A 26,666-nucleotide genomic window follows, 5' to 3' on the forward strand; every position below is an offset into this window, starting at 1 on the left:
GTTATGAGTTCATTGTTTACTTGAATGAAACAATCTTGTAATCTGCTGAATATTGGCTGTTCTGAAGAAATAATAGTTCTAATTTGCTAAGGGCAAAGTCTATTCCTGATGGTGTCAAACTAAATTATTTCTGAAGTCCAGATGCAGTCAGAGATAGTTCTGGTCAGTCGTAAAGCAGATTAGGGAACAGGGATTCATTTTGTGCTGGATAGGGTTACACTCTCAGGTGTACAGCTTGGGTGTACTTATGGACTTGAAACTGAGCCTGGATTCTCAGGTTTTGGAGGTCACCAGGTGTGTGTTTGCACAATTAAAACTAGTGTGCCAGCCATGCCCATTCTTTGAGAAGTCCGATCTGGCTACAGTGATATGCATTGATTACATCCCGTTTGTATTACCGAAACACACTTTACATGGGGTCGTATTTGGAAACTGTTCAGAAACCTAAGAAGGTTCAAAAGGCTGTGGACAGGCTATTGACTGGGGCTGGTTAAGTGAAACCTCCTGAAACAACTTCACTGGCTGTCAAGTTTGTTTCTAGGCAAAATTCGAAATACCATCTTTGCTCTTTAAACCCTATATACAGTAGCTTGGGTCCATGCACAAGCTTTAGGTTCTGTAGAAATGGTTTTCACTTGATCCCACCATCTTCACATGAACATTTGGAGAGACACGAGAGAAGCTCTTCCACATGGTTGTTCCCAGGTTATGGAACAACTTTCCACAGGAAGTCTGGTTGGCTCTCTTCCTGCTATTTTTCCAATGGCAGGTGAAGACTTTTTTATTCAGTTAGACCTTTGAATTATAACTCATATAGTAGTAGTTTTATTTTTATCTGTTATTGTAACTATGTTTTCAACATGTCTTAAGTTGTTTTAATCATGGTTTTTAATATATTTATTTAATTCTTATTTAACTTTCGTAAAATGAGGTTTTTAAAATCTTGTTTTGAACTTTTGGATGCTTTGGGAGAAAGGCGGGGCAAAGAAAAAACCCCAATAAATAAAATTTCCGACTGTTGTGTTTCTCACACTATGCTTTTCCATTAGATTAAAAAAATCCCTTAGAAGAGGCACCTAGTTAGTGGAATTAGACTGTTGAATCCCTGTCTGCCCTCAGTTGGATAAGATGTTATGAGTCTGGCAGAACAATCTGATGAAGCATGTATGTCATTTTGATGCAGCAAGGTACCCAAACCTTTGGCACTTACTTGATAAACAGCTACAATGAGGTAACACCACTCAGAAAAAAGTAATTTCTTCACAGAGCAATATGATAATTCAGGTATATCAAGTAATTTCCCCAAGTGATTTCCTACTTGATTCTGCTAACATTATTTGCCTGATGAAGGGGCCTGGAAGTCTTTAGGTTTGGCTAGACCTTTTCTTTTATGAGAAATCTTTGCAGAACTCCCCTAGAGTTCAGGATTTAGAAAATGCAGAATAATAAATAGATAAATGAAAGCTTCTTCTTGCCACTAAATAACATCTAGAAATACTATTAATCTAATACTATTTTCAGTAAAGAAAATTGGTTTTACATTTATGGATATTGGCAACCTCAGAAAAAAATAGTACTGCAAAATAATAGAATCCAATGAACTGAAGAAAATCATATTTGCAATCCAATGAAGCACAACTAATTTTTGGTGAAATATTTCTTGACTACATTATCAAGAACGCTGGTCCCACTGATTTCATCCTTTCTTCTTCCTCTTGTTCATTTCACCTGAAGTGACACTGTTTAAACTCAAGGCTAAGCATTATTAAGTAGTGCCTGAGATCTCTCATGTTATAATACTGATGTAACCCTTGCCCACTGCAAGTATATGCTCACTTAAAATACTACTACTAATTTTCTTCTACCTATCTTTTTTATTTCTTCACCAGAAATAAATCCTACTGTACAAACAACAACAACCAGATGACAAAAATGCAAAAGACAATTCACCTCCAAAATGCTAGGGACCAGCACTATATTGTACCCATTGGTTACAATTATTTCTTCCTTCCATTAAATATTCTTGGGACTGTCAGCTGATGGCTCACTGACCGGCACTGGTCCAGAGACCATCACTTTGAGTAGCACTGGTTTATCTATATTACATTAAAATATCATAGCCAGGAACCAATTGTGCATACCCAAATGTGGGAAAGAAATAAATCCACCAGCAGATCCAGGAAGAATTGATTCCTCTTCTGGTGAACACCTTGGATGTGGCTTCAAGAAGACATTCCCCTTTGCTCCTTCTGCTGTGTGAGCTTTCCACACCCTCCAGATCAGATATTGATGGTGCTGGAGCAAGAAAGGGAAAGGGCTTCCTCCTGGATCCATTGCTACCAGCAGATGCAAATAAGTGGATCCTGGCCTAAGGGTTCAATCTAAAAAGAAGTGAAGCACCTGCAATTTTCTGTCAAATCATTCTTGACCACACTGTTAAGAACTTTGGCCCTACTGATTTCATGCCTTGGGCATGGATAATTGGTTTTAGATTACACTCTGAATGTAAACCATGTGGTATTAGGAAAGAAAATTTATGTAAAAGTACCAAGAATACATCCTGCTGTATAATGAGTTTGTGACCAAGTTACTAAGATAAGGCCTGTTTAACTGCCTCACTGATTTTAAAAGTAATAAATCATACTAACTTTTAGAGCCGGAGTACAACTCATGAAAAATGAGAGTCTGCAAAAGTAAATGCAAAAAACCCTGAGGCAGAATAAGGCTTTTTGAAGAAGTAGAGTATATAAGAGTTATTTTTCCATATAAGTGATACTGAATCCAAAACTAAATACTGGCTTTGTGATCCTACTGCAGAATATATAGCCCAGACATAAAATATTAAAAGCATTTACTTAAAACATCAGATTTCCACATAAATTTCTTTCACAGAGAACTCTTTAAATTATTCCCATAGTTAAAAATATAAGAGCAATTATTATACATAACTAGCTTGTTATATGAGCAACAACAACCACTGTCTCAGAGCTAACATGGTGCATGTATTATTTCCATTTACCTCCATTACTTTTTAACTGTTTGAATGCTACCCAATTTCAGTTTGCCTCACAGAACTTTCCATTCCTCTCTGTCTCCTTGCTGACTTAACTGCCTCATATGATCTGGATGGTTCCAATGCTCCAGGGTGCACCAGGGTCCATAAAAGGTAGGGGAAGGAACTGTGCAAAGAAGTAGGGACAGGTACTGTCCCTCTTCCCATTCTACCAATGAAACTCCATTCACATTTCTCAACCAATTGAGTAATGATGACCCATGCAAAGGAACTGAGAATCTCTATTAAAGTCCCCATGTATGTTATAAAGATTCAAGATATGTGCACAGTAGGAGAAACTTCTGCTGTATACTCCTGTTAGAAGGATGAGAACAAGGATAATCCCTCCCATGTGACTGTGGCTGTTGAAGCTAGCAGCCCAAATCATTTGTTTGGTAATAAGCCATGAGAAGGGCCTAACTATCCTAAAGACACCAAATCCTGTCTGATCTTGGAAACTAAGCAGGTTTAGCCTTGGTTTGGACTTGGATGGGAGACCACCAATAAATACTAGGTGCTGTAGGTTCTATTTCAGAGGAAGGTGCTAATAAAACCACCTCTGAGTAGTCTCTGTCTAAGAAAACCCTGTGAAATTCATGGGGTCATCATAAGTTGACAGGTGACTTGACACACACACACACACACACACACACACACACACACGAGTCAGCAGCATAGTGATATGATGTGTTACAGGTTCCTTTACCCTCCCCACTTCCTGCAATGAAGATTACATACATTGAGAGCTACAAACATAGTAAACTGCATTGTTTGGATGGACTGAGTTGAAACTACAGAGTTTTAAGCAAATAATTGAGCTGTCACTGAAGCAGTCAAAATAAGCCGTGGTTCAATAATCATGTTGGGCTATCTGAAAAGAATACAAGAAACCTTGGGGAGAAACAAGTAGTATGATTTTCTACAGGATTGCCCAGGCAACATATATTGAGATAGTCAGCCTTGATGTCATACCAATGACTGCTCAAGCTAGCATGCTTGGGCCAGGTCTTAGTAAAAAGTTCATCAGATAGGTGAAGCTGGGAGGAAAGATGCAACACAAGCTCTGGTTGACTTCATCATGGTCACCCAATAAATCAAAACTCTCAGGCACAGAGGGCTTCAAGTGGACCTTCTCCCTAAGCAGTCTCTACACCTGCCTTCTTTTTAGAGTGGGCAAGTGCAGGGAATAACTGGCTCTGCCGCTGGCCAGACTGCTCTGATTGGGAATGTCAAGACTAAAACTAAAAATCTGTAGTGGCAGAATCTGCTGGAAAACTCCACAAAATGTATCACCACTGAGAAGGTCTAGTGTTTTATTTTTTCACAGCTTTGGATGATAGGACAGACATGGCAGCACCCACTGAACTAAGAGCTGTCTCCAGCAGAGATCTTTTGCCAGGGCATGCGGAGAGGCGTCTCCTTTCATTTACCTCATGTATTTAAAGATCACAGTGCTTTAACACTTCAGGAATTCAGTTGGCTAAATGCTTAATGTGTGTGTCACACTTTGTTGAAAAGTGTCAGATGTGCTGAATACTTTTTTAACACTTGTAACAGTTGCAGTATTCTGAAACTGCAGCTGATTACAACATAATCCAATAATATGGTTGCGTGCATGCATTAGAAAAAGTTAAGAAGATTTTTTTTCAATTCAAAAAGGATTATTTTTAAAGAAATAGTTAAGATATTCTTTGTGCATAAACTGCATGAAATATAGAACCAATATTTTCCCCCTCTAACTGGTCATTAAGCATTTGAAGCAAGGTAAGAAAGCAATGAGTCCTAAGTATGTAATGCAGTTGGACTCAAACATATAGGTATGAATCATACTAGATTAATGCACTACACTCTTACAGTACTGCTATTCCATGGCTGCCTCTTGTTGCATTCTGGAATTTGCAGTTTAAGGAGGGGATTAAGATTATTCAGCCAGAGAGCCCTTAGGTCTCACTGAACTACAAACCTCAGAATGCAAAGGGAGACAGACAGAGAAGTAAAAGTGAAATAGCAACACTATAAGACTGTAGTGTGGTAATGTGGCTACACTTGATCTTAGCCAAAAGGCCGAGGAGCTAACTAGAGTATATTCATTCAGCCAATGGGAACCTGGTCAGTGGGTCTACTCTAACTGGGACTAACAACTGGTAGCTAGGCTATATATTTATTTTATTTTGCTGAGCCCATTTATTGTCATTTCATTACTTCAGGGCAATATACTTCTCAACTTTAGGGATGAGTCCTTCTCCAATGATATATGCAAACAACACTGAAATTGATAATATAAAGCTGATTAATTTCTTCAGTGAATTATTTGATGAGAATAAAAGGAATCAGTTTACTAAAAGTATACCAGAAAACCCCTTATAAAGACAATGGAAACAGAATAACAAAATTGTCAATAGGACTCAAACACTATACAACTATTACTGGATTCAATAATGGAGTGATTTCTTATAAATGTGAGTTCTGAAAGTATATGAGTGAGTGCCCAGGGGGCCAAAATAATCTTTAAAGCACGTTTATGAGTATTAGAGGCTAATGTCTTCACTGTCTTAAATGTCTCAGTATCCAGTTATCTAGATAAATATTCTGAACAACATGCATATTATAAATCAGGGGCATCATAATGTAGGAGGTGTGGTCCGCACCAGTCAACACTTGAAAGAGGGGTGTGACACCATTACTCCCCAAACATCTGCCATCTGGCAGAAACAGACTGTTGCAATCACCTGTGTTGCTTTAAATGCTGAAAAAGTGTGAGTGGGACAAGGCTCAGTGGGAGGAGAAAGGAGAGGACTCCGTGTTTTTTTAAAAAATTAAGTTTATATTTTTAAATTAAAAAAAAATTTAAAATTGTTTATTCTTTCAAAATTTCATTTAAAAACACCACATCTAACCCAATTTTCACTTTAACCACATGAAACTACGTGCAAGTAAAAAAATTTAAGCTGTGCATATGATATTATAATTTAAAGATACGATTTTAATTTTGCTAGTTGTTTATGACACAACTATTGCCATTACATTCAGTGACATATGGGAATTACACATTCATTTGGGTCTAGATAAAATATGCTTCTGAGTGTCTCATTTCAACTATTTCAAACAAAAACTTATTGCACAGAGAAACAAATTTTGCCTGGCTATATGCCATTTATTTCCTATCTATTAAAATTTTACCTGTGACAAGTTCTCTTACTTCTGCATCAATTGATTTTCTTAGCAATCGTAAAAGTGCAGGTATCCCACCAACGTTTTTCATTGCTATTTTATTTTCATCTGTAGATTTTCCATACACCAGGTTCCGTAATGCACCACAAGCATTCTTTTGAACTTCAAGAACTCTATGATCCAATAGGTCAACCAGATGTTTGATTCCTCCTAATCTACATACCTAGAAAAAAATATATTGAACACCAAATGCAATTAACAACTGAGCTTCACAAAAATAGTGAAATGTTTTGAAGAAAGTTTTCTCACAGATTCACCTTCTCAAAGATCCAGCTGAAATCATGATGATAAGGATTCAGATGTCAGGCAAAGACCTCTGTCTTTTGACTTTTTATTTATACCTTTACTGTTTACATTTTACTCTGATTCTTAACATTTTTATACTATTTCAGTATAATATACTATTTCATTTGTTTTTTATTTGTATGATTTTTTTTGGTTTTTAACACAAAATTTCCTAGAGCCTGAGTGGGCAAAGTGTGGCCCCTGGACTGCATATGGTCCCTTGAGCTGCTCTGGAGTCCTTACAGTCAATTCTTTTTGTTTTCATGCTTGGGTGATCCAAGCATGGCAGGGGTCCAGAGGAGACCTGCAGAGGTCTTTCTCCCCCTTGTCATGCCTGGATTGGTTGATCCAAGCATGGCAGGGGTCAGGAGGGGACCCACGGGAGTCTTTCTCCCCCCCTGCCATGCTTGGATTAGGTGATCCAAGCATGGCAGGGGTCCGGAGGGGACTTGCGTGGGCCTTCTCATGGGGGGAGAGGTTATTTGCTATTTTTTCATATTTGCAGGGGTCCTTTGCCCCTAAACCCCACAAATATGGTGGGACAACTGTATATATTTTCCAATGGTCTTAGGCAACCCCTGTGAAAGGGTCATTTGACTGCCAAAGGGGCCGCGACCCACAGGTTGAGAACTGCTGCCCTAGAGGGTAGCTGGGGATAATTTAAAAAAATAATTCCAGCAGTGGGTGGGTATGCAGCCCTCAAAAGATCTCTGGGGGCTAGTTTGGCCACCTAGTCTTCCACAACTGCCTGCTCCTGGCCTAGAATAAGTGTCCATTGGACAAAAAACATTTTGAAGCCAGTTTGGCAGCAGTGACTGGAAACAGTCATGGGGAGGATCAGTCATGGGGAGAGTTGAAGAGCTGCATATGTCCTATGTGCCGTGTTTGTCCATGTGTGTCTTGTATAATGCCTAAAGCAGCTCACAAAAAACAAGCAAAGCGAGTTATAGTGATCCATTAATTTAAAAAATATAAATAGAAAAACTCAAAGAGGACAGGGAAAACATAAATAATTGAGCAGCAACAGATCTCAGCTACCCAAATTGATTATTACCCTAAACAACAAGTTAGAGAAGATAGAAAGATGTAATAAAGTCCACACCAAAATTAAAATGTTTTGTTCTTTAGGTGGGCATTTAATGTGGATAATTAATTTTTTGTCCTCAGGCATCTCTCTGTAGAAGGAATTCCACAAACTGGACACTACACTGGAGTGAAGACTTGCATTCATCAATCTTCACAATAACATGTGTTTTGATTCTTTAAATAAGTATTATAATGCATATATAGCAGAGTGTCTTCTGAGTTTCTCCTTTTGATACGCATGGCATTACTATCAATTAATATGAATATTCAGTGTGATGAGCTAAAAAGGGGGGTCTTTCAAGCCATGCAAAAGTTTACACAGAAGGAAATATTGGCCAATGTTTAGAAATAATTATAAGGGCATTAAAAATCAAAGTAATATTTTGGTGGATAGCATCATGTTTGGGAGAGGGCATTCTCTCTATTACTGCTGAACTAAAGAAAAAGAAAAAAAGAAAGAAAGAAAGAAAGAAAGAAAGAAAGAAAGAAAGCTCCTCTTCATCCATCGTTTTAAATAAAGAATCCCTTCTTTGTAATATGAACTAGCCAACGAGACATTTCTGACTATTTCAGTATAGAAGTATATAACCCTTGACAGTTTGAGACATTTTCCCCCACACGAGGTTCATACTGTGGAACTGCTCTTATCTCAAGAGAATACCTCAGTGGCCAATGAACTGTATCCCTGGTATGATAGAAATATGCTAAGTGCTACCTGACTCAATGAGGGAGAAAAAACAAAAAAGAAGTCTTAACAGTGGTTTTCTTTTAGGGGTTGCAAATCTGAAAAAAGCCATACAGCCGATGCAGGAATGCTTTAAAAAGCATGTGTGCATAAATCTTTTAAATATATATATAAAGAATACTGACAGCAAGGTGTCCTCTAATACAGGAAAAAACATTGTTAAAAAATTCAAGCAGTAAAGTACCATTTAGCATTTGCTGCCAACTGTATGTTTTTCTAAAAGGCTCGTAAATATTCAATAAGCTCTTTTTTGTTGTTAATTGCTTTTAGACATAAAAATGGGTTCCCAAGAATCTGCAAAGAGCAGAAAATCTTGATTATTCTTTTTTTTTTTATTAAAAAAAAACCATTAGATTGGTTACATATCAGAAGACTTATTTAGAAGTCATATTAAAGTCAGTGGGGTGCACAAGATTGTTATTCTAAACATGTCAAAAGAAAATGGTCAGGAAAAAGAGGTTTGTAGATTACAGAAAGTTTTTTTAATACTGTCATAGTAAAGCTTAATTATATTAATGTATTTGCCCTTTATGTCTGAAAAATGTTTATAGTCACTTTTATAATTACTGATTTGATATGCAACCTGTTATTCACATGTAGCCCCAAGCCCTTTTTAGTAGCTCACTAACACCCTTATGTTTCTCTGTTCATCTATGTATCTATCTATCTCTCTATCTATCTATCTAAAACTGACACTGTGGTTTGGTGTTGAAAATCTGAAGTAAACTGCTAGATGTACTATGGACAGTAAGGGGGGGGGGGGGGAGGTACTAAATGCAGTATAGCCAATGAGACAGTTATTATTATAGTGATTGCTACAATTGTTTCCTTTTAGTACAATATTATAGTCAAGATATTAAAGTCCAATTAAAAATTTAACCAAATATGAGGAAGATTTTATTAATTAGAAATAAAGGGGATTTTAATAAATTTAATAATATCTAATTAAAATTAATTTAAAATATTAATTTCAGCTAATATTTAATCTATCTCATATGTATGTAGCTAATTTTAGGCATTTTTAACTTTAAAAAAACCCTTTAGCTCTCATCAGCAAAGAATACAGTCACTGATCACTTGGCCAACTTGTTCTAACAGATATGAAATATTCTTCAGTGAGGATTTTTCCAGAAGAATAATTTTGTATCATACCTCAGTTTTTACTTTGTTATCTCCAAAACACAGATGCTGTAGGTAGGCTGCAGCATTAGCTTGAACTGATGGGAACTGATGCTGAAGCATGTGAATGACCTCTGGCAATTCTGGATCCCGCCATGCAAACTCCCTTCAGTAGATAAATAAAATTCAAAGCCAAGTGTGAGTGCTTTCTTTCTTTAATGTATTAGTCACCTATTACTAACATCCCAAAACTACAGCAAATTTCTGTTTATATAAAATGTTTACCCCACAAAGGGTTAACCCAGCTTAGGCACTGACAACATGTTACATATCTTTGCAACTAAAATTAAATGAACTAAAGCAAATACTACCTTAGAGAAAAACAAAACTGGAAGCACTAGGAACCACTTTAGAGCAATTTAGCATGGGAATTATGTGCACTTCATTAATATAGCAAATATGCTTGCCTGGGATCTTTCTGGATGCTGTCTATTGAAGGAGATCTGGTTGTGCCATCATCAGCAGGGGCTGCATGTTGCATCCTGTTGTAACTGGACTCAGAAAGTCGATAATGAAGTGACCTGTAGGGTTCTGCGTAGGTAGCTGTTGTATTCAGAGCATAATTATTTCTTTGGTATGTAAGCGTGCTACGCTGACTGGATGATCTTTGTAAATTTCCAACACCTAGCACATAAAATCAATATTAAGTAATGCTCACCATCTGTGTGTACACATATTAACACACAGACGCAAGCAGAAAGACTCATTAGTAGTTATTGCTATGTGCCTTCAGATCAATTCTGACTTATGACAACCCCATCATAGGAAATTCTTGGCAAGATTTATTTCAAGGAGGATTGCCATTGCCTTCCTCTTAGGCCAAGAAAGAGTTTACATGATTGAAGAGGGATTTGAACTCTGACTTTCCAGGGTCCAAGTCCAATGTTCAAACTACTATACCATATTGGCTCTTCTTGAGATTTGACTTTAATTCTTCCTTGTTGGAGCTCAGAAGAAAGACAAACTCATGGAAGCATTGCAAAATTACCCTAACTGGTATGGGGACCTATTGTTAAATGAACATGCAATTGTAATTCCAATTGTTAAGCAAGTTCATAGAAGGAAACTTTCCAACCTCTTGTACCATCAAAATATATTTGAAAAGCCAAGGGATCATCCTAAATAATGTGATATGCAGCACATCACAAAGTTATTCATCTGGGCCTTTCGGCTGTCCAGAGAATAGGTTTAAGTGGCGGGAGGGAGAGGACAGGAAATGTTCTTATCATGAACCTTTTAAAGTTAACTGATTTTAGGATTCAAATAATTGTGTTAGCTTTTTATCAAACGCGATACATCTTAATTTAAATGCTAATGGAATTTTAAAATTCTATTTCAATACATTATAACCCAATCTGTGTTTCCACCACAGTTACAACAGAGGCCACATCTGCACTGCAGAAATAAGGCAGTTTGCCTTATTTCTGTCTTAGGACAATGCTATGGATTTGTAGTTCATTGTGGCACAGAGACGGCTAATTATCTCACAAAACTACAAATCCCAGAATTTCATAGCACTGAGCCATGGCAGTTAAAGTGGTGTCAAATTGATTAGTTCCACAGTGCAGATGCAAATACAGCCAGTGATAAGCATAGGGTTGAATTCAAATTTAAGTCATACTTAGGGTAGAAACCACTGAAATATATGAATCTATGGCGCTGTACAGACTGCCATAAAGTGGTGTATTCGTGCCGATAATAAGGTTAGGGAGAGCACACCATCGGCACGCTCCCTAACCCTAGTACAGGACTGCGCCGGCATCATGGCGGCCTCCCATCTACACAGGGGGCTGCCATGATGCCAGTGCCGCTGCTGAGCGCCCAAACGTGATGTACAGGGAGTGGCGTCATAACGGTGCTACTTCATGGTTGCGACGATACAAGCTTCGTTCCTGCACGGCAACCAGACAGCCGCGAGAACAAAGCCATGGGAGAAAGGGGCCGGGCAGCCCCTTTCTCCCATGGCTGCACCTGTTGGGGTGTCCTGGGGCATGAAGCCCCAAGGACACCCCTTTTCAAGACCATGGAGAAGCGGCATTTTGCCGCTTCTCCATGGTCCCGAAAAGTGCTGGACTGGGGCTGCATTGGACTATACCCTCAATTATTTCCAGCCACCATGGGCAATGAACATCATTTGAAGAAAACAATGTTGGGGAAATTATATTCAACACCTTGATGCTGCATTCTTCTGCCATTAATATTTCCCCCCATTTATATGCTGTTATCAGGTATTTAAGTACTATTCTCCCATTGGGCCATGGGATACTTTCCTGTACATTTGTCATTCATTTTAGGTTAAGATCTGAACATTCTAGGATAACAGAGAGATGTATTAGTTTCATGCCTACCTGATCCAGTTCGATATAATGCTGTTTGGGATCCTTGGTGTACATCAGCTGTTCCATGACTTGGACTGTGGTACACAGGACTGTAATAGGTTCTGCCTTCATATATGGGGGTGATGTGCAGATCAGGAGATACAGTTGAACGCAGCTCTTGTCCAAGCTGACTGTGTTGACTGGCATATGAACTCCTCAAGCCTAGAAAGAAAAGTGAAAAGTGAGCAGGTTGTAGTCAGGCTGAATGCAAGAAAATAATTAGTTTTGTATTATAAAGTTCCAACTGTACAGACACAACTGTGCTTCTCAGTCATATGGGTATCACCACTTGTGATCATGCTCTAAATTTATAGTAAGGTAAAATGAATCTGTATATTAATATGCATTTTAGAATAGATTTATTGAGATATAGGGTCTGAAGCACCTATTTGAGCAGGAGCATGCCAAATGTGTAAATAATTGCTTAGATTATTACCTGAAGAAGACAAAGCCCTCCCTTCAGCCACCATCTTGGGGGGAGAGAGGCAGGCTGGCCCAACTGCCTGCCTGAAGAAGACAAAGCCCTCCCTTCAGCCACCATCTTGGGGGGAGAGAGGCAGGCTGGCCCAACTGCCTGCCTGAAGAAGACAAGCCCTCCCTTGTATTGTTTTTAAATTGTATGGGTGGGTTTTTGTATTGTTGCACTATGTATTGGTTTTGATGGTGTTTTTGTAAACCGCTGTGATCTACAAGGAATAGCGGTCTAGAAATAAAATTTCATTCATAGATACCTTTGTAAAATAGAGGGTACAAATCAAGCTTTCACTGCTATAAATGGCTGCAAGCATTATTCTAAATTATCAAATTACACTATTATGGTTTGAATCTGACCTTTGTCTTCCATGAAGGAAATATCTCCTTCTACATCAAGCACTCATTCAGTGGAGCATTTCTGCTAGGAAAATATGGGTGTTGATCAATGCCCCCCTCTTTTTGAGGCCTCCTAAGGCACACCCCAGCCACTTGATGGTTAAGGAACATTCCTGAACAAAATAGGTCGTATACTTTTTCTGTTGATAGAAGCACCCTACCAGCATACCCCCACTCAGGATGTGGCTGTACAGGAAGGAACTGATCAAAGTTAGATAATTCTTTATATACAATTATATACAATTATTTATATAATTCTTTATATCAACATTTTTAATTAAATTAATTTCAGGGTTTTTTTAAATTAAAAACTCAACATTTACAACAGTTCCTCTTCACACAGAGCACTCAAGTTGACTTTCTGAGGTTAGTTAACATCATTCAACCACATGTTAAAAGACAGTACAATTTTCCATTAAAATAGTATCTGTAATGGGCCAAACCATATATACATTTTACTTCTCATGCAGTCTACAACATTTAGGAATCCCATATTATCACTGTAGAGACTTTGTTTGTGACAGTAGTGATTGAGCATGTGTGGAACAGAAATCTACTGTGGGATGCCCTCTGCTTTCTAATTCAGTCAGGGAGAGAGGACAAATCCCATGTTCATTAGCAAGAAATGGATCTTTTAACCATGCTCAGATATATAATCTGCAGTTAAGGGATACTTCCCTTGTCCCTAATAAGCACTCTCCAGTTTTCAGCCCCCACCCCCAGTGTTTTTGTGCTTGAAAAAGGGAGAATGTTTTTGTGTCTCATCGATTGTCTCCTGCTTCTTTTTATCAGCTCTTCTAACGTGTCTGAATAGTCTCATCTCAGTGTCTTGCTTAGCAGTCACAAAAAAAAGGTCACAAAAGGAGTACAAATTGAGACATATCAATTAATTTATAACTATTCAGCATGCAAGTATGGATCTTCAGAATACTTTGAATGATGTGGCAAACTCATATTTTCTGACTTTTCCATACTTTGTATTAAAGTTCAGGATGGAAGATGTGTGGTGCCCTTATGCAATAAATTCACTAGATGCCTACTAACAGCTGTTTTTAAACGGAACATTCCTGTTTCCTATTCACTTTCTCCAGATGACATAATTACTTATTTTTATCTTTCAGATATCACAGTTTATTCTTTGTCTAAATTTAAAAAATCTAGTTTAATTCTCTCCTTCTAGAGTATCTTGTCTTTAACCTTAAACGATTTTGTTTTTTCTCCCTCTCTCTTTTATCACTTTTACAGTTTCTTTGTTAAAAGGTAGCAGCACAAACTGCACTTTGTTCAAAGTGACAATGCATTGGGTATTTCAAAGTCTTTGCGTCACAGTTTGTTATGTTTCTTTTTCCCTCCTCTCTCTGTCTCTCACCGTCCCATGTTTGGCAAATGATCCCTTTCCCCGACACAAGAGAAAAGTGCTGGTTTTAATCCATAAGATCCCAAATGACTTGGAAACGAGGCAGTCAAAAGACCACTTGTTCCCATATGAACTTGAGTGGAGGATGGGAATTTCATTGGAAGTCCTTCTCTGTGTATAGCTGCAGAGCTTACAGGGATGGCTATTAGAAGAGGACTCTTCCTCTAATTGTCATTTGCTGAAACCCCTCCTTGCAAACAATTCCAGTTGTACAGAAATCTTGGTATTATTATCCATTGGCTTTGTTATTTATGTTCTGGGCCAGATGGATCAATATTTCAACTATTGCTTTTAGGCATTTGTTCTTTCAGCCAACATGTGTTACTTTGGCTGTTATATGATTTATATTTTTATGATCTGGTCTTCCTTAAGTCATCCTACATGTAAATCCCTTTCACATACCATACAAAACTTTTCTCTGATATTGTTATTCAGCATCAGAAAGAAGTGTACTTGTGCAAGTGTTTAAAGATTATAGTAGCAATCACCGAGATTCTTGAAAAGGTAAATATCTGTGTACAGATGATTTCACTTATTTGCATTTTGACGGGCTTGTAAATCTAAAATGTTTATGCCTCTAACAGAAATAAACCGGAAGGATTAAGTGCTATACAGTCTGTCCTTCCTTTACGCGAGGGATCCGTTCCGGACTCCCCCGTGTAAAGGGAATTCCACCTATGCTCAAGCCCCATTTAAATGAATGGGGCTCGTGCACGTGGTGGTGTGGTGGCGCACACGCGCCACAGGCACACACCCCATTATTCCTTATGGGAAGCACCGCCCCTTCTCCCAGTGCGGCTTTCAGCGTATGCTGAAAACTGCGTAAATTGAGCCTGCATATAACACAGGTGCACTGTACTGAAGAGAACTGATGAAAAAAACATACTTATGTCAAAGTTTGCATCCTTCCTAAGCTTAACAAGTTGGGTAAACTGTCTACGAACATTCAGATAGCAATGATGCAGAATTCCAAAATTGTAAGTGTACTTCTAGGTCTATTTTGAAAAATATCGGCCTGTTACAGACTGCCAAAATAAAGTTGCTTCGGGTCTCTTTGGAGGTATGCTATTTAAATGATGCATGGGTCCTAAGAGTCCAGAGGTCGCGCCAAAGCCACACTCCATTCCTAAGCACTGGAGGGCAGCTTTGGTGCAGCTTCCGGATTCTTAGGATGCATGCATCATTTAAACAGCATACCTCCAAAGAGACCCAAAGCAGCTCTATTTTGGCAGTCTGTAACAGGCAATCCTATCCCTGTGAACTCAGGATTAAAGGTACTCTGCAATACCTCTTACTGCTTTGTCACTGAGTTTTGCATCTACATCTTAGCTTACAAATACCTCAAAGCTGTGAATTATAGGTGAGAATACTTTGAGCTACTGAGCAATACAGAAAGCAAGTTTTCTGTTTCAAAAAGTCATTCTGAAATGCACTACCTTAGCAGAAGTGAGGACTTCCACTTACTTTCATAGAAGTAGTGGAAGCTCCCTTTGTTTCCTTCTCACTTTTTAAAATATTGTAACTAGGGAGAATTCACCCAGGGCATGAAAACTTGATAGCTACGCAGAGCTTTTTTGCTAATTATTTAGTGATTCATAGGCTGTGTTCGTAATGTAAGTAATCTGAATGGCTCAAGTACCACACAGAGGAAATGTGAGGCTCCTAATACGCAGTGTTGTATGCACAGTATAGTAGCTTAATATATTTTAAGCCCATTACTTGTTGTTTCTAATTTAAGGACATGTTTGACAGTGATAATGTAAGGACATGTTTGATGCGGTGGTGCTCTTTCTCTAAGTTGGGCAATATTTTTAGTATTCATTGGTATATTAAAGTAGCACAGGCTTGCTAGTACTTCTTTGATTAGGGTACAAATAAAGCATGACTGAGAAACATGTCTATCATTCTTCCTTTTGAAAATGATTTCCAAATGCATATAAACAATCTTAAATTACCACCAAACTTTGAGAATAGCAGTGCCATGAATATCCCTGTATTGCATTAAAAACAAAAATAGACAACTGGCTTAAAATATATTAAATCACCTATACTGTTTATATACAATGTATAATATTGTAATTTAGGAATTTTAGTTGGGGTGGGACACCTCTCCCCCAATGCTTTTATGAGCCTCAGATTTTTATTTCTTATACAAAAATTACACCTCTTGAGCTAACACTTTGAAATCTTACTATTCACAATTCACTGGATGAGATCTACAAAAGTGGCAAATTTCAAAATAATCAGATAAAAATTGTCACAGGTGCAGCAAATTATGGTACTGAAAAATGACACACCTTCCTTTTAAACTCTAATTTTAGCATGGCATGTTTTATATTTCTTTCATATTTTGGTAAAAACTACTGATGTATTTTAGTCAGACTTTTTGAATAGCAGTTTAAAAGTTATCAATGCTTTTCCTGCGCAATTAAAGCATATGGCAGCAAGAGCTGTCAAAATTATTTCACACCTGCTGAGTTTCATTCAGAAGCTAGAACACAGCCAGCACCCCAGTATTTTTACAGATTTTACACTGCAGAGGAAATCCAGTGGATTATATTTGCAATACCCTTCCTTTAGTTACAGAATGTGGCCTCAGACAGTTTGACTACACATTGCCATATGGACTGGGATCTTAGCAAGGGGTGATAGGAAACCATCACACACACACACACACACACACACAGAGAGAGAGAGAGGGGGGGGTGCTTGGAGCATATACGGAATTTTATTTCTGTTTGACTATTTTGAGGGGGTGCTGAGAGTCCGAGAAAGGATTGAGACTCCAGGGACAGTGAATAAATAAAAGTGCGTACTAGCTTTGATGCCTTATATTAGATCCAAACTATTCAAAAGGTTGTCTGTAAGAAACATGATCCTTATGATCTGTATGACATGAGCCTTTTGATCTTTAGGGGAGTGTTTTCCCTCAGTCACACCACCCTCACAGACCTGTTTCCTAAAGACATAGGAAAGGTCCTTCTCTAGTTGCTCTCAGTTTGTGGAACTCCCTTCCAGGGAAAGCCAAGACTGGTCCTCTCTCTGCTCTCTTTTCACTCATGGGCAACAGCCCTTCAGCTTTTGACTGGTGGTGGCACAACCTTTTAATGGGATGTGTAATATTTTTACCTTTACTATGCTTGAATGTATTTTCAAGTGCTTTAAATGGATTGTCTGTCATTGCTGTTGTTGTTTTTGAAACCATTGTATTATAAATTGTTGTAGCTATATATTGTTTTAATTCATACTGTAAGCCACTTTGTCCCATACTGGAAGAAAGGATGGCTATAAATTACATAATAAACACACACACACACTAGCTACACAGAAGGCTGCAGAGACAGGAATTATAGGCAAATGTCTTCACACAGCACTCATGAACAGTTTGAGTCAGAGAGAGACAGGATGAAATCTACAGCTGCATTCCAGCCCCAGGCTGTATAGCCCCAATTAGGCCCTAATCTCTCACTCCTGTTGGATAACTTAATTATTATACTTCATCTCCTCCTAACTGTCTTATGACAATAGAGTTAAAACTCTATAGTTCCTGCTATCTGCTTACTCCCTTCCCCTTCTTTATTAAATGCCATCAAATGGTTTTCAATACTTTCATTTTTTTTAATTCAGTGTTTTAAATTTCATAGTAGATTTTTAGTGTGTAGACAATTAAAATACACACACACACACAATACTACACAAAGCTTTTAGAAACAACTTAGAAAGCAAGCTATTTTTTCAAGCCCAACCAAATACATTAGGGACTGGATACCTTCCAGACAACTTAGAATTAACTAGTAGATTAATTAACTTATTTTTTTTTCTAGCAATTTTTCTAGCTTTCTAGATTCTCCAATAAAGGCTGAAGTTGAAAATACACTTTATTTAATTAGATTGTTAGATTTCATTAGTATGGGTGCCTCTCCCTCTGTGGCATTCAGGGGTCTGAAATGCTTCAGCCAGGCTGCTAACCAGGGCTGGTTATAGGGAACTCCTGGGTTACAACAGTTTCATGGCCACTAGTCTGTTTCTGGACAGAATTCAAAGCACTGCTCCTGACCACAAAAGCCCTTGAAAGCTTGCATTCATGCTATCTGTTATAATAGCCTACCAGAATTTTAAGATCTGCAGGGGAGGGTTTTCACTGAGTGCCACCAACATCACAGCTGTGTTTAGTGAGAACATGGGGGACATTTCTCAGTGGATGTTCCCAGATTCTGAAACTCCCTCCCATGGCAAGTTTGGTTGGCTCCTTCTCTGTTCTTTTTATGCCTAAAGGAAAATACCTTTAACCAGGCCTCTGTCTCCTAACTCATGTAGAAGAAGGATTTCGTGGTGTTCTATGTTTTTATCTTCTCTGCTGTTGCTGTTGTGTGCCTTCAAATTCCTTCTGACTTATGACAACCCTAAGGGGAACTTTTCTGGTGCTGAGTGTCTGTGACTCAGCCAAGGTCACCCACTGGGTTTCAATAGCTGACCAATGAACTGAATCCTGATCCTCTATAAATCCTATGGTCTAACAATAATAATTTAATCAAGGAGCTAATTAACAATAACTAAATTCAGTCATTAGTGTTTATGCCATTGTATTCTTTTTCTAATTTCTAACTCAATTAATTAATTACTCAATTAATTTCCAAGCCTGGAGTTTCAAGATCTGGCTTTCTATTACTGGAAGAACTCTTTTTACAGGGGGTACAGCCACATAATTTTCAGAGATCCTCCACTGCCCCACAGACTGCTCCATTTAGCAGGGCCCTTTTGAACAGCATTTTCAGGGACCTGGAGTGATTGTCATGTGGAAGAGGCAAGCAAACCCACTTCAGGCAGTACACCTGCATATGCTTGAATCTGGACCTAATTCCAGCATTTATTTTTCTGTAGCAATACTTTTATGAACAATTGTTTGAATTAAAAAAGATAACCCATTACACAAGAACATAATACACATATATTGTACATAAATTTTACAGTTGAATAACTGTCCCTATGTACAGATCAATAGTCTGTGTACAGATGTAAGCAAAATGTCCATGTGTTAAATGTAACAGCCAAGCACTCTATTACCTCTTATTTAAGCAGAAAATACCAAGTGATGTTTTGCAGTGTTCTGATAGTGCTGATGAAAAGAGAAGAGGGGAAAAAAAGGTGTGATGGAATCTTGTGCAGGATGTGATAGAATTCTGCATTTCTGAACAGAGGACACATTTATTTCAGCTGCATGCATCACTTTGAAGGTTTTTTTTGTGGGATCCCCCCACCCCCAAATAACAGTGCAATGATAAATTTTCTTTTCAAGGACCAAAGAAATTCAATTACTGAACATCCAGCTGACTTATGAGTCATATAAGGTCTACAAAGCCAGAACACTGGAAGCTCAGGCTGTGCCCAGTGATCACAAATGATGCTTCATTGTAATTTTCCCTCTTTGTGCCACCATGTTTCCCTTTTTTTTTCCAGAATGGGAGAATAGAGTGATCCGAAAGAGCAAAGTTGCCCCATTCTGCTGTCTGATTGCTGACTATTACGATAGGTCGCAATCTAATCATCAGTTGGTCATGCTGAAATCCCCAGAATCAACAAAATGGTGAACACATCCACATTCCCCATCCTGCAATCAGCATGTGCTCAAATACCAAGATGTTGCTCTTGCACATTTTGGCTTCATCAATCATTTGAACCAAGCAGATTCATTTGTGCATGTGCACATATACTGTCCCCCTTTAACAGTGAATTCAATCCCTCGAATGAGTGGATGCCAGCTAAACAGATTAATACGCCTCCACAGTGCAGCATCTCATTCTTCTTGGTGAGAGATGGAACAATTCCATTCCTAAAATATCTACTCATCTGTGCTACTGTTTCTTAAATGGGTCCAGAAAAAAAGAAGCAACAAATGAAGCAGGGAGCTCATAACCTGTTCTCAGTCAAGTTAACCCATGGGCCTTCATTGATAGCTTTTATCTTATGAAAAACATCCCACATTAAAACCAGGCAAAAAAACCCCTCTGCAGTGTGTGCTATTATGAGAGCAGACAGCGAGGAGAGAAAATCATTACACACAGACTAAATTTCCCTAAATGTACAATTCTGGGTTATGTCTGGTTTTCATTTCATTTTATTTATCAGTGCTGAAGATCATATTTTTCTAAATTCAAATTTACTATTGTGTTTTACTCCAAATATGAGACGAAAAAGTAATTAATTACAGTTAGACATTTTAAAAAAAAACAAATCAATTGTTTTATATATTTATATAACTCATGACCCCTTTTGAATGTGGAATTAATCATATTAAATATTCTTGTTGCATAAAAGTATATTTCTTCTTAGTCTAAGCATAGCATAGGTAGAGGAAAGAGTAAACTTGGGGTTCAAGAGTAAGCTCTTTGCCTTGTATCATCCCTCCCTCCCTCCTTCCGCATTTGTACACAGGTCCTACGTGGAATCTTCAAACATGGTGCTGTGCCTGGAATGGAGGAGGGGACATGCCCACAATCACTTAAATAGAGCTCATAAAATATAATGTATCAGTGTGTTCATGGTATACTATGGATTTTAGTTCCCCAGATTTCCCAAAGATATACAGCCAGTACTGCAAAAGTGCCATCCTTTTGTCCTATTTGCAAGTATATCTCCCTTCTTAATACCCCTAACAGTGGTGTAGGTTTGTGCTGTCCTTCCTGACTCCAAGCCAATATGCAGGACATAGTAAGAGACTCTAGGACCTACAGTCAATCCCATCCAAGATAGTATTTGTGTTTAATGTGATAAATCTGAATTATGTAAAGAACCAAGACTATTATAATAGCACATTGAAAATTTAATAAGGTAAGTGTGAAATATGATCATTTTTACTTTCTTCTGACATACAGGAGAGTGCCTATGGTTTCATGGCCAGGTGCTAATTTAGATTTATTGAAAAACACAACTGCTATTGACTATATGCACTGTGTGTGTACCTGCCTTCAAGTTGTCTGCTGACTTATGATGATCTCATTAATTTCAGATGGTTTTCTTAGGCAAGGAATATTAATAAAATATGAGTTGGAAGGGACCACAAGGGCCATCCAGTCCAACTTCGTGCCATGCAGGAACTCACAATCAAAGCATACCTGACAGATGGCCATCCAGCCTCTGTTTAAAGACCTCCAAAGAAGGAGACTCCAACACTCTCCCAGGCAGTGTGTTCCATTGTCAAACAGCTCTTACTGTCAGGAAGTTCCTCCTAATGTACTCAGAGGTGGTTTTGCCTGCTCCTTCCTCTGAAATAGGAGCCTACAGCACTTGGTCTCCATTGGCAGTTTCACATCCCAAGTAACCAGGGCAGGCTCTGCTTAGCTTCTAAAATCAGATGAGATCTGATGCCTTTAGGGATTTTAGGCCATGATGCACCAGATAAGTGGTTCCCAAACTGGTCCTCCAGGTGTTTTTGGACTTCAACTCCCAGATTCTTGGCTTCTGGTCAAGGTGATTGAGGCTTCTGGAAGCAGAAATCCAAAACACCTGGAGGACTGAGGTTTGGGACTAGTCACAGTTCCTACAAGTGGTGAAATATTATGTGCTTCTATAGTATGGTAAACCACATTTGGACAAAATTTTAAGATACATTCAGAAAAAGAAATTACTCTTTTGCCAAAGTATAAAGGAACAGTACTAATAAGAAAATTATGACATACTGTATATACTCGTCTATAAGTTGAAAAATTTAAGCCCAAAAATGGGCTCCAAAATCCTAGGTAGACGTATATATGGGTCTACATGGTAATACTTCTCCGTATTGGAAAAGCTGTGGAGAAGGGAGGGAGGAGAGAAATCGGAGGTCTGTTTCCCCCTTTTTGCAAGCCATCAGCCTTGGGGAAAGTTGTGGGGAAAGGAGGGAAATCAGAGATCTGTGTCCCCCTTTTTGCAAGTCATCAGCCTTGGGGAAAGTTAATAATAAAATAATAATAAATATTTACTTATATCCCACCTCTTCCGCTTTGAGGATCGAGGTGGGTAACAGCAAAGTTAATACAATATACAACAATAAAAACAACAAGCCCCACAATACCTCGACCCAACCCTTCCTCCCAACTATAAAATTAAACAGTACGATGGTTAAAGAGTACATAACAATACATCAAAATTAAAAAAACAAACCACAAATAGGAAAAATAATAAAAAGAGGGGGAATCAATTGGTTCTGGACATTATCAATTGGGGAAGGCCTGCCAGAAGAGAAAGGTTTTTGTCGCCTTTTTAAAAGCCTCGAGTGAGGATAATTGGCGAATCTCTTCCGGCAGGTCATTCCAAGTTTTTGGAGCGGTGAGAGACCTCCGGGAGGTCACCGCCAGTCTGGTCTTTCTAGGTTGTAAGAGGTTTTTCCCAGAGGATTGGAGTGTGCGGGAAGGATTGTATGGGAGGAGGCGTTCCTTCAAGTAGACTGGACCCAGGCCATGTAGGGCTTTTATAGGTGATGAACCAACACCTTGTACTGTGCCCGGAAGCTAACAGGCAGACAATGTAGTGATTTTAAAATAGGTGCAATATGGTCAAACTTGGATTTTCCGGCGACCAGTCTGGCTGACATGTTTTGTATCAATTGGAGCTTCCGGACGTGGCACAAAGGTTGCCCCATGTAGAGCGCATTGCAGAAATCAAGACAAGAGGTTACTAGAGCATGTACGACCGTTTCTAGGTCCCGCTGCTCCAGGTAGGGGCGCAACTGGCATATCAGCCAAAGCTGAAAACAGGTACTCCTGGCTGTCGCATCAATCTGAGAAGACAGTTGAAGTGACGAATCCAGGAGCACCCTCAAGCTGCGGACGCAGTCTTTCAGGGGAAGTGTAACCCCATCTAGAACTGGTGAACTTATCTCCATACCCGGATTGGGGTTACCTATCATGAGTACCTCCGTTTTATTTGGATTCAGCTTAAGTCTATTTTCCCTCATCCAATCCATTACCGACTTCAGGCAGTCATTCAGGGGGGAGATGCCCTTCTTGGTCACTGAAAAAGTCCGAGACATAGAGAAATAAATTTGGGTGTCATCAGCGTACTGATAACACCCCGCCCCATGTCTCCGGATGATCTCACCCAATGGCTTCATGTAAATGTTAAACAGCATGGGGGACAGAATGGTGCCCTGAGGCACGCCAGATGTCAGCTCTCTTACAGAGGAGCAGCTGTCCTCCAGCATCACCATCTGGAATCTGCCCAAGAGGTAGGAACATAGCCACTGCAAGGCAGAGCCAGCGATTCCCAACTCTCTCAGGTGTTCCAGAAGGATACCATGGTCTATGGTATCGAAGGCTGCTGAGATGTCCAAGAGCACCAAAAGGGCCACACTTCTCCTGTCGATGCACAGATGGAGATCATCGACCAAGGCGACCAGGGCAGTCTACACTCTGTATCCCGACCTGAAGCCAGTTTGAAATGGATCGAGATAATCGGTGTCATCCAAGACTGCTTGGAGCTGGTTTGTAACCGCCTTCTCGATCACCTTACCCAAAAAGGGAAGAAGAGATACTGGCCGATAACTGTTTTTGTCCAGGGGATCAAGGGAAGGTTTCTTTAGAATGGGTTTCACCACTGCTAATTTCAGACTCGATGGAAAACAACTTTCCCTGAGGGAGGCATTGATTATGGATTGTAGCAACTTCAAAGTTGCCTCACCTCCCTGGATGGCCAGCCAAGATGGACAGGGATCGAGAGGGCAGGTGGCCTTTTTTACCTTACCAAACAGCTTGTGTACGTCATCAGTACTCATAGACTGAAACTGATCCAAGATAACCTTATTAATGGAGTCACTAGATGCCTCCCTTGTTGACGCTGTACTAATGCCGGCGTCTAAGTCAGCCCTTATCTGAGAGATTTTATCTGCAAAGTGGTCGTTAAAGGCGTCACAGCAGGCTCTCGTAGATTGAAAAAGAGGATTCAAGGTGGAAGGAGTTTGAGTCAACTTCGTAACCACCTTGAATAGCTCTGCTGGATGGGACTTTGCAGACGCAATAGATGCAGAGTAGAACGACTTCTTTGCTGCAGCTATTGCCACTCGATAGGCTTATTAAAGTTGTGGGGAAGGGAGGGGAATCAGAGGTCTGTGTCTCCTTTTTTGCAAGCCATCAGCCTTAGGAAAGGTTGTGTTGAAGGGAGAAAAATTGGGGTTTGTGTCCACATTTTGCATGCCCAGACTGTAACCCTTTTGAGAGGTCCAGAGAGGGAGAATGAGGGAGTGAAGTGGTGTTTTCCTCCCTCCATTTAGATCCTTTGTTACATGGACCTGAGTTTGATCCTTGACTTATCCACGGGTCATATCAAAATCCATGATTTCTCCTTAAAAACCTGCCCTGAACTTATACGTGAGGTTGACTGATACACGAGTACAGCCCGCCTTTCTCTTATGTGGGGGATCTGTTCTGGATCTCCCGCGTAAGAGAAAAAACGTGGATGCTCAAGCCCTATTCAAATGAATGGGGCTTGTGCCCGGGGTGGTGCGCAGGGCGCACGCCATGGGAGCACACCCCATTCATGCGAATGGGACGCGCTGCCCCTTGCGCCCCGCACAGGGCTTTATACATATGCTCAAAGCCGCATATAGCGAGCCCGCGTATAATGCGGGCGCACTGTATATACAGTAAATAGTTTGATGTATGAGATCAGACAGGAATATAAACAGACAACAAAACAGTAATCCATGTACCTTCCAGATGTCTCTATAACTCTATAATTTTGTTACTAAGTAAAGACTAAAGATGTTAGAAAAATGTGACTTTGCCTTGGAGCTATATTTCACAGTACCAACCCCCAGAGACAAAAAGCAATAACTAAGCATTGATTTATGCAGATGGATGCCATACTTTTGACAGGTAGGTGGCTGAAAGAACCTCATTAGGAAAGACTTCTTCAGACTATTGAATGAATGCCCGTTTTTATTTATGGAAACATGTACTAGATGAGGATGCTAAATGGACAGCCCAATTTACAGCTATCTTCTTTTGGAGAGAAAAGAAAAAGAGCAGACACAATGCAGCCAAAGATAGCATTTGTTTAGATTTTCTGCTGAAACCAAAGAGATTTGTGCTCAACTCTGTTTGATGTGGTAGCATTTTAAAAACATCCAGTTTCTGTATTTGATTTCTTAGGGAAATTTACAAACATACAGACAGAAATTTGAAATGAGTTTTTGGACAGAATCTGATTGATTTCTTCTGTCTGTGTAATGCCCAGTTATGCAAATAGTTGCACTTTTTCTGAGGTCATACAGGAAGAAGGAGGAGGACAGATGACAGGAAGGGAAGGCTTTCAGCTTTAATCACTCTATTCTCCAATGCTTGGCTTTCAAGCATCCTGGAAACCAAAGCGCTCTGGCAGAGCTGGCAGGAACAATTATCTGTCATCTTTCAGATCACCTCGGCTCCCAGAAATCCCACCCCTAGGAGGCTAGACAATGGAGAAGCAGGGTTCTCAGAGCTGGAAGCCTTCCTTCTGCATTACCTTTGTCTTCTTTCCTTTTTTGCTGCTGAACCTACAGCCTTTTCTTTTCTGTGTGACTTTCTTCACATTTGCAGTTATACTGGCATAGGAACCGATTGGCCAGAATCTTCTTCAGAGCATATGCATTTTTAGTTTATTTTATGGGTTAATTATGGGTCTAGTACAGTTCAAAATTCTATAAAAGTACTTTCATATTGGATTACAACTAAGAACTTCAGCTATTTTTTAAAAAGGTTAAAAGTACAGAGACTATTAGTAAATTGATTGGACATTAGTGACAGTCTAATTACATTTTAATGTTAAGTTTTCTCCTGTTTCAACTACAGTGTGCCCTCATGTGACACGGGTGCATTATATGCTGTTTTCAGCATATGCTGAAAGCAGCTCCGGAAGAAACAATGGTGTGTGTGCCCATGGCACCACCACGAGCATGAGCCCCATTACTTGCAATGGGGCTCAAGAATACACGCAATTTTGTTTACACTGGGGGGAGGGACGGATCCCCCACATAAAAGGGTGCACTGTATATTGTATTTAATTTAAAAGCAAGTTTGAGTCCTGCTTTTGGAGAAAAGGCAGGATACAAAGAAAGTTAGTCATAAAGATAATTTGCCTATGTGAGAAACACAGTCAATAAAATGAACATGAATTTGTCAGCCAAAGACCAGTGCAAACTCTAAAGACTACTTAGGTACACAAGTCAGGAGTAGCTCCAGGTAGCTTGCCTCATTTATAGGGTTCCAGATGTCATCATGTTCCATTGGTAACTGTGTCATGCTTACCCATTTTTGTTATCTCCCCACCCCAAGAAAAATCAGGAGGAAAAAACAGAACAGGTTCACATGGCCCTTTGACTGATGGAGAAGACTCCTCTAGATGGTCCACTCCATCAGTCAAAGGGGCAATGTGAATGTATTCTGTTTTTTCCTCCTGATTTTTCTTGGGTTG

The 26,666-nt window shown here is 39.3% G+C and overlaps 1 protein-coding gene across 10 annotated transcripts in view; it reads right to left on the minus strand.

Annotated features, from left to right (window-relative positions):
* PKP4 (plakophilin 4) overlaps positions 1 to 26,666 on the minus strand; it is a 156,936-nt gene that overhangs the window by 36,094 nt on the left and 94,176 nt on the right. For 9 of the 10 annotated variants that reach the window (XR_016280864.1, XM_089519966.1, XM_089519972.1 and 6 more), the window contains 4 exons: positions 11,927 to 12,118; positions 9,986 to 10,202; positions 9,552 to 9,684; positions 6,233 to 6,446 (listed from right to left, as the gene is read on the minus strand). Coding sequence is in view for 9 of the 10 variants with exons in the window: in XM_089519966.1 (XP_089376092.1) it covers positions 6,233 to 6,446; positions 9,552 to 9,684; positions 9,986 to 10,202; positions 11,927 to 12,118 (756 nt within the window). In the remaining variant the exon portion in view is untranslated. The remainder of the gene's footprint in view (positions 1 to 6,232; positions 6,447 to 9,551; positions 9,685 to 9,985; positions 10,203 to 11,926; positions 12,119 to 26,666) is intronic. The other variant, XM_089519967.1, reaches the window with a different exon arrangement.

This window comes from Sceloporus occidentalis, unplaced genomic scaffold (assembly GCF_023333645.1).
Source record: "Sceloporus occidentalis isolate IW3139 unplaced genomic scaffold, rSceOcc1.0.p SCAF_4, whole genome shotgun sequence".
Lineage (NCBI taxonomy): Eukaryota > Metazoa > Chordata > Lepidosauria > Squamata > Phrynosomatidae > Sceloporus > Sceloporus occidentalis.